Source organism: Grus americana, chromosome 5, assembly GCF_028858705.1.
Source record: "Grus americana isolate bGruAme1 chromosome 5, bGruAme1.mat, whole genome shotgun sequence".
Classification (NCBI taxonomy): Eukaryota; Metazoa; Chordata; class Aves; order Gruiformes; family Gruidae; genus Grus; species Grus americana.
This window is the reverse complement of record NC_072856.1, coordinates 42,210,358-42,223,645: the sequence shown is the minus strand read 5'-3', so window position 1 is coordinate 42,223,645 and position 13,288 is coordinate 42,210,358. Positions and strand designations below refer to the sequence as shown.

The 13,288-nt window shown below is 44.6% G+C and overlaps 1 protein-coding gene across 1 annotated transcript in view; it reads left to right on the top strand.

Annotated features, from left to right (window-relative positions):
- EGLN3 (egl-9 family hypoxia inducible factor 3) overlaps positions 1-5,960 on the top strand; it is a 30,275-nt gene extending 24,315 nt beyond the window's left edge. Inside the window, exons 4-5 of the mRNA XM_054827554.1 lie at positions 673-746; positions 2,129-5,960. Coding sequence (XP_054683529.1) covers positions 673-746; positions 2,129-2,166 — 112 coding nt within the window. The 3' untranslated portion in view covers positions 2,167-5,960. The remainder of the gene's footprint in view (positions 1-672; positions 747-2,128) is intronic.
- Positions 5,961-13,288: the final 7,328 nt, after the last annotated feature.

Sequence of the window (13,288 nt, the reverse complement as noted above, 5' to 3'; positions counted from 1 at the left end):
TGGTATTGATGTTTGGCCAGGAAAAACCAAAGCATCTCTCCTACCAATATTTGTATCTTAAATTTATGGCCATCATAGGTTTGTTTAAATACACATGTGCATAAAAAATAGATAGCTGGATTTTATGTGTTTTAATCACTGGAAATTCTCTCATCAAATGAGGAGAACAACAAGCTTGAATGGGAAGATTCCTTGTGTGATGGAAAAAAAGCCCTTTTACCATTGACAGGAGAAATCTTCCAAGCCAGGCATAGCTATTTAGCTGGGTTATACTTTTGCCCTCGTAACACTATAGGGATTCTTGGGGCTACCATCTGTCAACAGGCTACGAAAAGCTGATGTGATGCAGGGCAACCCCCAAGCTGCCTGTGGGCATCCCAGAACAGAAAAACATGTAAAGGTCTGTAAGCTACTTTTGCCCTCTGTTGCCAGGGGCTGTGCACTCTTTTATGCCTCCAAGCAGAAATTCTCACCTATATTTCTATCTTACTTGATAAAGTAGACATTTAAAATGCTGTCTATATTTGTCTATAAAGATGTGCCATTTGCATCCTGTTTTTTTTTACCTACTATCCCCAGTTTTGCTTTTTGCTTTCTCCATGGGCGTAAAACTCCAGGGCTCTATTTTAATAGCAAAAGTCGAAACAAACACACAATTTCTTTCTTTTATAGATACGCCATGACGGTGTGGTATTTTGATGCCGAAGAAAGAGCAGAAGCCAAAAAAAAGTTCAGGAACTTAACCGGTATGATTATGTTATAAATGTTCACCAGAAAGAATTTAATGCATTTTGATATTTCCACAGTCAGAGACAGACTGGGAATATCTGTAGCTAGATGGGTATGACACTAATTTTTAGAAAACTTTTTTCTTCTCTAATCACTAGTCAGTTATTTTATGTGAAGTGGAGAAGTTGTGACAGAAGAAGATTCAGGCCTGGCCTTAGTATTCCTGCTGAGCGTGATGGGGAACACAGGAGAGGTGGCTTCTGATTTTTTTTTTTTTTTTCTTCTCCCAAATGGCTGCTGAGATTTTGTCCCACCCCGGGTGGCTGCTCCAGTCACTGGGAGTCTCAAAGCTCTTCTTTTATTATTTGGGAAGTATATTTTATCTCCTCCAAACTTTGTTTATCAAAAGTCATGAGACTTACACAAACAGTTTCATAATCGTGTTCTCTAAATGTTCTGGCCAAACAGGGCCTGATTTCTATATTAATGAAGGGCAGTGGGGCCTGCAGTAATGCAAAATGGATTTGTCTTTAATTTACAAGTAGTTTCTGAGTGGGGATATTCATAATGACCTTGGAATATATAGATTGAGTTAGAAAGAAACTAAGTTTAGAAATATATGGAAGTGCATCTTTCGGCAGGCAGTTGCTAGAGTAGCTGTGATCATGGTGCACCTCAAGAGCTACCTGCATTCAACTGGGTCTCACGGGTAGCTTAAAGTCAGCCCTGAGACACTGCTGCGGAAGCCTGGGAAGAGGTGAACCCAGCTTTCCTAACAGCAACCACACTGCCTGCTGCTGTAGTAATGGCATATGAGTAATGGACCGTGTTGTCCAGATGTGCCTCAACACCCTACCTGGGGCCATGCTCGAAAGTTTGCTGTTTGGAGCAGTTTAAGATCTGGTCTTCAGGCACTGCCTCAAGCAGTTCCTCAAAGTATGGTGTGGAGAGCATTCATCTTTCTTAAAATGTCTTCTATGCAGCTGGCGACCAGCAAAGTTATAATTAGTCAAATGCTTTTCAGAACAGACTGTTGTCATCTTTGTAGCTGGTATGCAAAGCAAATACTGGCTTCACCCTGAAAGGGGCCAAGAGTCTATGGGGGGGAAAGTATCACAGGCCTGGAGCCTGAAAGTGTTTTGGGCTACTTAAATACTGCATGAGTCATCTTCAGTTTCAACAGGCCAAATGTACAAAACCTTGGCATGACTATCTCATTACCGTGCTGTGGATTCATACAGCATTTCAGCCCAGGTAGTGATTTCCCATCATGAGTCTGAAATGGAAAGTGCTGTCTGTTGAAAACAAACCAACTTTATTCTGTCTCTGAATTTTCAGATGAATGCCATCGGAACCCTCTGGCTTAACCGCCTCTCCTTTTTTCATCTTTTGTATGTAGATGCAAGGAAGAGAGAAGCACCTTTTAATGAAGACTAACTGTTCCTGAACTCTTTTGTGAGGAAATAAGATCCCAAAGATGACTTCCATTTCCAGCAAATGAGGGCAAATTCTTGTTATGCACAAGAACGCACTGGCTGTGTCTAGCATGCGCATCTTATATTGATGGTACTTAAGGCAGCCTCCTGTCATGCCTGCATCTGGCAGAAGGAACGCTTGTTTTCTATTTGCCTTTTGCTGGAAAAAGTAACCAGGGTTTAAAAAAAAAAAAAGAGTATCACTAAGCCTTGTGGTAGTGACTCAGCTGACTGGCTTTTGATCACTCTTGTGACCAAGATAATGATCATTGGAACTAGCGGTAAAAACCTGAGTCTTATTTGCACTTTATGGGGGCGGGGAGGGGGAAATCTAGCTCAATGGGAAGGAGCTTTACAAGTTTTAAAATCTGTGGCAGACTGCTGATGGGTGAGGAGAGGTATTGGAAATGTGAAATTGAACTGGATTTTTGTAGTGTGTCATCTTATGGGCCTGTCGATGTACTGTTCATCACTTTGCTGTGCAGAATGTTGGCTCAGCTCTTCGACAGCAGGACTTTCCAAACAGATTTTTGTCTAGTCATCGCATTTCCTGGATTTTCTTGCTTTTTCAAGAGTCAAGTTCTAGCCGTGCAGTTGTGCTGCCCTTTCTGTCCCAGGACTGAGGGGGGGAGTAGTTATGCATCTGTCCACAACTTTGTAAAACCATTTCTTTTCTGTTCTGAGCGGGATGGGTTGTACGTTTTCTATTTTCAAAGTTCGGTAAAGCAGCTGTTTTCTCCCCAAAGTTTGGTAAACTTGGAAGGCTGATGGCATGCAATGCATTGGCACTAAAGGCCAATGATGCGTAGAGCTAAGTGGTATTTATGTGACTTCATCTACTATGTTTTGTATGACACAGATATGAATCTGAAAGGAAAATATGTGTCTGGCAGTCTGACAAATGTATGATAAACAATGGGTAACTTAGACTTGATTTCTATGCTGCTTATCCTTAGTTAACACACTTATTTAACTTTGCATGCGTATGTAATTTGAATGAAACAGCGATTCCGTTTCAATTGATGTGTTACACCAGGTAACTACTTCTGCTGTGCCCAAGCCATGAGATTAGATTTATTCAAATGGCAAAGCACGTTTTTTTTTCTCCTTTTTCTTTTTAAAAACTTATGAGACTCAGTGAGTAACTGGTGAGCTACCTCCAGTCTACCTGAGCTTCTAGAACCAGCACTTACTATGCAGTTCAGAATAGCTCTTAATGAAGCTGGGAGCTGGTGGTGGATGTATTTATCGCTCACACTAATTATTCTCAACCTAATACACTCACTTGCATTCAATTTTTTTGTCTCATGTTGTCAGCGTGTATGTCGGACCCCACTAAATGTTCCGTATAGATGCCCTTTGTGGTTTCCCATATTTTCGCATGCCGCCCGCCCGCGGTGGTGAAGGTGGGCTGTCTGAGCCGCCGGCCCCTGCACCAGTTCCATGCTGTGCTGGGCTCCCATGCTAGCGATGGGTCTGCGGGCTGGCTCTGGCGCGCTTGAGCTAGGGAATGACAAGGTAGCAGCCATGGCAGCTATTAAACATCAGTGACAGAAGGGCAACAGCTGCATGGAACAGAAAAGAAATAACTTTTGTGACATAAAAAAATAACAGAAATGGAGTATTTTTTTAAGCAGTTCTGTCTTAAAAAAAATACAAACAACCAAGCAAAACCAAATCCTAAAAACTGGGCATCCTTCAGCCTGTCTTTGAATTCTGAATGTAACTACAGTAGTCCTAAGAAATCCCTTGTTCTCCCTGGCTTCTCCCAGAGATCCAGCGATGGTCTTATGGGCTGGACTTTGTTCAGCCTGACCACTGTGCACCTTAAGAGAGGAATATGAGGGAACATGTGTGACAAATATTCTTATAACTCAAGACTACAAAAAGACAAATAATCACTTAAATGTCCTTTAATGTTAGGAAAAACATTATTCCACTACAGTTGCTTCTAAGTAGCACGACATAGACTTGAAGGTAACTTGATATTTGCGTTCTGCAATGTTCATGTGGGAGGAGAAAGATTTAGGGCTCTTCCCTGAGAGTGAGAGGTAACCCTTTGAAAGATGGTAGGTGTTGAGGAAAAAAAAAAGGGGGGGGACACACAAAGGATTATTATTTAAAAAGGGGGGGAAGGAACCAAACCTGTTGTATTGCTATGCAAAGTTGATAATGGCACATAAATCTGAAACTCCTACATGATTTTAAAGGGGACAAAGACAGCTGAACCAGAGCAGAGCAAAGCTTGCTTTGCCTTTAGAAACTGTAACCTTAAAAAAAAAAAAATGCACTAGAAAGAGATGTTAGTACACATCTCACTGGAGCCTAGAACAGTGGAAAAACAATGGGGTGGGAGGGGAAAGGCTTTATGTAAAGGTTGAAAAAGAAAGGTACTTCAGTTACCTCTATTGCTACCACCTGGCTTCAGTGGTGGTCAGCAGCACGTGGATGGAGTATGGAGCAGTACAGGTGCATTTATTGTAAATAGAGTACATATTTTCATTTTTAGCCAATATCTTCCTGATCCAGGTAGAGGAGAGAACAATTATTCTCTGTCAGAGAGCATTGTCTTTTTCTTTATTAACACATATAATTAAGATCAAAAAAGTTGAGGGTGCAGGGGTTTGAAACCGGTTCCTCATTTCTCTGTTCCAGCCCTTTACCCCGTTTCCCGGTCAGTGGGATGATCTCCTCAAAGATGCTGTAGTTTAACTGGGGGAGTGGGTGGGGTGTTGGTTGTGTAGGAATGCACAGGCTGGATGTTTTCTACACAGATTTCTCTTGCCTGTCTCTGGAATTGTTGCAAACTGCTCTACAAGAATGAAATTGTCTGGGGGAAGCAGGCTGTTGCAGTAGGGAGGGCATTTCAAGGAGACTCTTTCCTTTCCTTGGGTGTTGTCTTCATGGCGAACTGTTTGAGCCATCGATGGCTAAACAGGACTTGCCACCCAGTTGTGAAAAAGAGTGTTTTCTCTAAGGCATTTAACTTTTAGTCCTCCGAAAGTTTTACTGGGTTTTTTCAACCTTTCAGTAATGTGCCTTCATCATTCATATCTGTGAAGATGTTACATGCCACATGTGTGTCATGCAAGTTTTTCATGGCTCTTTAAGAAATACAATTGCCTTTCCAAATGCAATTGCATTGGAAAAATATGCAGAACTACCAAGCCACAATTTCCAACAGGTGGGTTTTGTTGTGCAGGGAGAAGAAAGGCCAGGAGAGAGTACTGAAAATCAAGAGACTATTTTTATTCTTAAACCTGTAACCACTGGCCTTTTGAGCGAGGTAGCCTCTAATAAATCATATTTTCTCTAGATTACTTCTGGTTCTATGAGGAATGGCCTCTGCAAAGTAGTGTCTGAAAAGATTTTTTTTTCCTTCTTTTTCCTTCTCCTTAAACAGTTTTAGTCCTTTCCTACTGAGTTTTTAAAATGTTGGAATATATTAATATGTATTTGTTGTTGTTATTGCAAAATAGCTGGCTCTAACACCACTTGCATCTAGAAGAAAATGTATCTATTTGCAGGCAAATAACTAGTTCTACTTTGTGCTGTACTCCCAGCAGATAATCTGAGAGCGAGTTATGACTACATCTTCTCTTGTCAGGTTGTATGCTGGTCAACAATGCTGGCACTTTGCATCAGATTGATATAGAAACCCCTAGTAGTATGTTACCATACATCACATTTTGTGTTAATGTTACTGTTAAAAAAAATAAAATGTGGCAGGAGTCAATAAACACTGGGTCATGTTAAGTGTTGTCTTGTGCAAATCTTTTGTCTTGGGTCTTACCATGTCCAGGGTTGCGGCAGAGGGGTGCAGTGCCACACAGCTGGATGAGGTGACTCCGAAATCTGTGGCCACCGCTGTCGGGGAGAGCTCTGTTGCCATCAGTTTGGCACATTTCCTTGGTCACTTCCTGCTATTTTGAAGTTATTTACCTTCTAGTGACCCTCTTCTTGAAATGCCTATTTGTTTTCACACTCCTGTTGAACCAGATAACATTCTCATAATTCAATTGTCATCTGATAAGTTTTATTTTTAACAGTGTTCAGTGGTCACATCCTCCTCCTCCTCCTCCTGTTCCAGCCTGAATTGCACAGTTTTCTCCTGCAGCTGTGGGGGAGGCCTCTCCCCACACCCACTGAGAATGCAGCTGAATGAAAGCCAGGACATTTTCACTTGTCTCTTAAAGTGCTGTAATTTTTTTTTGAAAATTTCTTTTTTTTGGCAATATTGTGAATAGTGGGAATTCCCACCCCCCACCCCCCACCCCCCCCAGAAAAAACCCCCCCACACCCAAACCAAAACAAAAACCCAAATCCAACCAAAAAAACCCCTGCTTTCTATGGTGAAAGGCTTGGATTTGACTTTTTTGGTTAGAGGGGAGAGTTCTAGATAATTTGCCACTTTAAGCATTTCTTTTGCACTGAGGAGCACTTGGAGCATGTGGAGCAGACCTAAGGAAAGCAGAGGGGTTTCTCTGCTGAGCATGTTCCTCACCCAGTAAGGGTTTGTAGGGACAGCTCGAGAAGAAGCTGGCCATTGGCCATCCAGCTGCCAAGGACTTGTCTTTTCTCTGAACTTTGACTAAACTTTGTCTAAGCAAATATACTTGCAGTAATTGTTATCTTACAGCTATTTAGGGGTCTCTTTCCTCCCCCACCTACCCAAAGGGATATGGCTAAATATACTTGCACTGACAATTCCCATGACTCTTGAGAATGCATCTGATAGCAGAGGTTGCACTGAAGATTACTAAGTAGCATGACATTGGAAGAGAGGTTAGTAAAAATTGATTCCCCTTTCCCACATAATTTTGTCTCTGTGGAGTACTTCCACTTCAGAGAGTTAGTAAAACTCCCATCCTTTTTCACAAAGCAGAGATAGATTTTTTTTTTTTTTTTTTAAATCTGTCTTGTGGAAAGAGAGGATAATTTCATCTACATGTGTGCTTATTTTAAACAATGCTGGAGATGCTGAGTAAACTACACTAGGCCAACTGCAGTCAACAGCAATTCTCATGTGGCAGCAACCCCAGTCAGCGCTAGTGTGCAGGTCTGCTCCTTTGCTGGACACCCACAGTGGTAAATCTTTCTGCTAGTGGGGGGAGAGGAGGTAGGTTGTGGACCCTGATTTTAACCAGCACCATGGAGACTGATTTTTAGCAGGAGTGGGGGGGGGGGTCAGTGTGGCTGCTAGTCCCAAGGTTTTGGGAAAGTGTTAGTCTGGTTGGCTCTTAAGTCCCCTGTATGGGTGGCTGGTGAGAAGCAGGGAAAGAAAGACCCTGTAGTCCAAGCTAAGAGAGCTCTGAAGATCACTTGTGATTACATGCAGCTGTTCTTACTTCCCTTAATTTTGACATTTTTCTCATCTTGTACCTGTTGAACGTCTTGTGCTGAAACACCTCAGAGTAGCAAAATCAGAATGGCAGTTTAAACTGGAGCGCTCGGGGGAAAGAGATTTCCAACCAGTTGAGCCAGTGTGTTTAACAGAAGGGTTTCTGTGCCTGAACGTGTCCCTTTTTTCCCATCTGCGTCAGTCTGATTAATAAAAAATATGATGTCCCCTTACAAGCCTTGCCTCTTTCATACAGCTGTTACTATTTAGTAACTTCCAGAACTGTGGACTTAAAACATTTTCCTGATCCCTGATGCCCCATGATCTATGAAGGATTGCTGCTGCGTGATCTTTCAAGCACCATAATGCTGTATGCAGCACAGCACAGAAGATTTCTCAACTGAGAAATCATCATCCAATTTAGCAAAGAAGCAGCAGAAGGGATGACACTACTCAGATGGTAAAAGTTATCTGAAGTCCCCTTTGCTCTATAGAGTTGCTGGTGGTGCTGTGGCAAGCTGGTTTTGTTAAGCTTATCTGTTAACGGGGCATATGACAGCAATAGGTGAGAGCAGACCCAGGCTAGGACAAGAATTGACCACAGGGCGGTGGTTCAGGCTCCAGAGTGATGGACAAGTTTGCGCAGCACCCTGGGAGCAGCGGCTGCTGACCCTGAGCTGCTCTCTGCCAGTGTGTGCCGTGACCAGGCACGTCGTCCGGCCAACGTGGAAGAGCCCGGGGGTCAGCTGGGGCATCGCATGCAGAAAGCTGAGTGGGGAGCCCAAGCATTTACTCATTTAGGGGTTACAACATGGAGCCATGACCACCCTCTGCAGGCTTTGCCTTTGCTCCCGGCAGAGGGGATTGAATTCCCAGCTCCGGTGAGGACTCGGGGCAGAGGAAGCGGAGCCATCCTCCATCCAGCATTACACAGGTAGGTATGGGAGCTGTGTGAGCGATGAGCCAGCAGCACAGCAGCAAAAACCCTGCCCTGGGAAGTAATGAAGCTCAGTTTCAGAGCAGCACCTCTCCAAGAACTGCAAATTGGGCTGGAATTATGCAAAAAGGGGGCATTTTGCCCCATCTTCAGCATTAGTAGCATTCAGAAGTGAACTGAGGGTGCGACCTGTGGGCACTGCAGCATTCAGTACCAAAATATCTGCATCTCGTGAGAACTTAAAAGATTCAAATCCCTCCAGTGCATGCAAGCACTAAACAAAAGTTACGGGATGGCAGTGCACACAGGAACTGGCAGGGGCCAGTTTTCTCCCCTTCCACAGCAGCCCTTGCAGCTGGAGCCAGGAGGAGTGGGATCTTGTTCCCCCTCGGTGCAGGACATGTCCCACCTCCAGCAGCCCCTGCTCTTCAGGCTGGGGGTCATCCCTTCCCAGGCAGAGGACGTCGAGCTATTAAAGTTTATGAAAGATGACATTACTGTCGCTGTTCCCACTCGCTCCCTCTGATACCAGCGTAAGAAACCAGCTCCATTTCTGCGGTGCTGTAGCAGAGACTCAGCAGCCACCGCCTGTGGAAAGTGGGAAGATAAAAGCATCCGAGGCATTGCTGGTCTCGGCAGACACGTGTGTGTGTATAAGTGTGTGCGTGTGTGTTTGTTTCCCTGTGCAGCTAGAGGGAAGCCTGATTTCCAGGGGGAATTAATCTGAGAAAACTGAAAGTTGGTCCTCTGCTACCAGCTAATGTTGATAATATAAACCAGTTCTTTTTCCTAAAAGAACTGCAAAATGAAACCACCTAGCGCACCTTTGGAAAGCGGAATACTTTAGACAGCAGTAATTTTACCATCAAGCCTTTGTTATGGCTCCGCTAACCTCCCAGGCTCTTTCCCTTGCTACTGTTACTGGAGAAAAGATATGTTGTGTTTTCCAGTGTACAGAAAGGACTCATTCCCTTTGCCAGGACTGACATAGGAACAGATCTGTAGTTAAAATATTTACTGTTCCTGAAAGGTGCATCTTTGAAATTGGTTGGTTTGGGGTTTGGGGTTTTTTTGGGCTTTTGGTTGGTTTTGGTTTTTTTTTCCCCCCTAAGTAAACTGGAGGAGAGGTAGTTAGAAAAGCAGAAGAATAGCATCTGCTCATGGTATAACTAAAACTTACTAGCGCCGTTCTCACGAGGGAGCGGGCTTAGGCTGATGTGCAGCACTGTAGTAAAACACAGCGGTCCCCACGCCCTCTCCTCTGCCCGCTGTTTTGTAACACGGCGTTACTGCAGCTCAGTCAGGAGCATGCAAAGTGGGAAATGAAATCGTTGCTACTGCTGCCATTGCACTGTTGCCATCTCTGGATTTGTTTAGCTCGGCTGCATCTCATCTCTCATCAAATGCCTCTGTGGGGCAAAGCTCAGCCCCAGGCTGTTTTACAGAAGGCTGTCTGTGATGGACCTGATAACTCTGAGAAACAGGTCGCCAAAGTCCTATTCCAAAGAGCTAAACGCTCTTACTTGGGACTCAAGGTCTTTGCTCATCTACCTGTTGCCACCCAGTCCTCACCACGGGCTGCTAAGCTGTTGGGGATGAGCCCCTGTGCGCCATCCTGGCGAGGCAAACGGCCCGGGATGAGTTTCGGCAGCCTCAGGCAGTGTCCTGCATGACCGCAAGCACGTGTCCCAGCTGCTCTGAGCCCTCGGGGTCTGGAGGGGCTTTCGGAGCCGATGGCCAAGGTGTTGGCCAGACTTAATGGCAGAGATAAGAACGGACCATCAGTGTGCAAATTTGAAAACAAAGATAAAACTTTTGGAAGCCAGGAAAACTGCATAACACTTTCATATTTAATCTGAAAGGAAAAGAAAAAGGAGAATGATACTTCACATTTGGCCAAAACCTCAGGCTTGATCAGCCTGCCAATCATGCTATTTCTAACCATAAGCAAAGCACCCAAGAGGGCTTGGTATGTCCATGCAGCGGTACTGTAAAGTCTCCTGATCACCCGTGGGAAACGCCCACCTTCCTTCTCAGTGACTGCTGATACCCCAATAAAGCGAGGAAAATGCTGCTATTTTTTTCCTCCAAAGCAGAGAAAATAATTCACATTTTAAGTTGGAAAAATCTTTGTGTTTCAATATATGTTGTATTCATATGAAATTAAAAAGAAACTAATCAAGGCTCATTTCTCTTCTTGAACTTAAATTGAAAACACTTCTAGAAAAGTAAGAAAAAGGATTTAATGGCATTTTGCTAGCAGGGAGAGAAACTGGATCCTTAAAGCAAGGAGAGAATTAGAGCTCCCGTGTTGCATTTCAGCACTCTGTCCATACAGAGAGCAGAAAGTTATTATACAAAATGATTATATGCAGTATACAAAGAGGATAAAATGCTAACGTCATTGCTGTTCCCAACCCAGTGCAGCGGCTGCCACTGCATTTGGTAGGACCCTTGAGTGTGCAGCTGGGGCTGCACTGAGGGTGCCTGTGGGTTGCAGGTGGGTGGTCCGTCTCCCTCAAAGGGAGGATCACTTAGCCAGCGGAGCCAAAATGATGTCAGGAGCTCAGTCAGATGTCAGCTGCTGGGCTCTGCCAAGACGCAGGCAGTGGAGGCACTGGGAGAAGCGCAGATCCAATGCCTGAAGTAGTTAGAAAATAAAGGCTATCACAGTGTTAGGTTGGGGGCCAACTGACAGAGGGATTTCGGGATCTCCTTGTGGATCTAGGTATTTTAAGTACCACCATCCTCTGGCATGTACAGGGAAGCACAGGAAATACAACCAACTGCCCAGCAGGCTAGTTAGAAAAGTACCAGTAGCTGGAACTGGGCTGCAAAACATTCAGCTTCTCCACCCACATAAGCAAGGTTTTCATTTTCACTGATAAAATAAATCCCAGCAAGGAAAAAAGAGGTCATAGGCAGGGAAATTTGGATGAAAGTTGCCCCACACAAGACCAAGAAATTGGTCGGCTTCTTAAAAGGGACTGGGCATCCCCTGCAGCACCCCGAGGTTGTCTCTGTCAGGGGTACAGTGCCAAGCCAGGCAGGCCAGGCAAGGTGGCTGTGCCTGGGAAAGGCCACAAGGTCTGGTCAGAATGTAACCTGGAGTGATGTTGTGGCATGCAGCGACAGCGGGTTGCTTTTTACTTAGTGAATACTGCACTTTGTGCCAGCTTTGACACTTGTCGCACCTTTACGGTGGTTCAGTGGATGCCCCGGGTTCATCATGGTGATGTACGGTAGCACATCACTCCATGCTTCAAGCAAGGGAGACTATGACTGTTAAGAGGTACCAGGGGCTTCTCTCATAAGAAGACAAAAAGAAAGGAAGAAAAAAAAAAAACCACAACAACCAAAAAAAGACGTCTGAACAGACATTTAATAGGTGAAGGAAGAGGCTTAACAGACTTAAGCTCAGCTGTCTTCAGAGAGTTTTCAAAAGCTCACTGCAAACACTTCTGTTTCAAAGCTTATGCTCCTTTATCTGTGAGAAGCTAAACACTGGCTAATTCTTTAATTAGTTCCCAACAAGATGGTGTTTTTTTTTTTTTTCTGTAGCCAAGGCTTGCAACAGGATAATTATGTCTTTGGTTTAAAAACAAATGTCAATACAGAAAGTTGTTTTGATTTCTCTTTCTTCAAATATTTTATTTCCCCTTCCACTTAGCTCCCACTTTGTTGGTCCTCACCTGCAATATCTTTCCTTGATTTGAGGCAGGCTAATTACTTTATTGTTAGCTCCTTGCGTTGCAATCCCAATGCATGGACATGACAGGGCTGGATCCAAGCCGGCGTGGTGAGCTGTGGCGCAGTTGTATGAATGCAGCGCTTGGGGTGTGAACCCCTCCCAGGGCCGGGCAGATGGAGGACTCTGAGCCACCATCAGTCAAGCAGCTCAGCTCATTACACCATAATAACTAACTGGCATATACGTGGCCCTGGGTGCCCAAGTGCTACACCGTGTGCCAGAGACCTACTTTTGGAGCTTCCCAACCTCCTGCCCACCACCGCAGTCATCTACATTTATTTTAGCAAAGTTCCCAGAGCACCAGCAGATCTTCCTCTATTTGGTCAAGAGCTGCCTCAGTCTTGAAAGACATGATTCTTCTGGGCTTGGGTCCCATGTGGACCATGGCAGGAGGGAATGGAGCTGCCCCTATGCCTTTGGCATGGAGGCGGGATGCCAAAAGCTGATGCCAGGCTTACCCAAGGAGAATCAAACCAGCTTCATTCACCCCCCCAGGACAAAATCCTAAATATTAGGCTACACAGCATGTGTCCTTGTGGTGAGGGAGTGTGACATTTCTGGTTAACTCATTGAAGCTGTGCCCTGGTTCTGGCAAGGATAGAATTAATTTCACAAGGAGGTAGGACAGGTGAGCCAAGCCGGCCGGGGCTATTCCATACCATGTGACATCATGCTCCCCATAAAGGGGACCAGTCGGGCCATGGGATGGGTTGAGTGTCTGGTTGGTTGTGGGATTGATAAATTGTTCTTTGTTATCACCCATTGTGAATATCTATCAGTACTGCTGTTGATTGTTTCCCTCTCCCTTGCTGTCCCAGTAAACTGCCCTTATCCCAACCCTCGAAGCTTTGCCGTTTGTTTTTCCATTCTCCTCCCCATCCCGCTGGGGGAGGGGTGAGCGAGCGGCCGTGTGGCACCCAGCTGCCGGCTGGGGCTAAGCCACATCAAGCTGTTCCATTTCTGAGCAAATAAATACATTTTCATGGATTCAAGAAGAAATTTATGTAAACTGGACTATTGTGGCTCAGCTGTCGTCAAGAAAGATGTGGAAATAA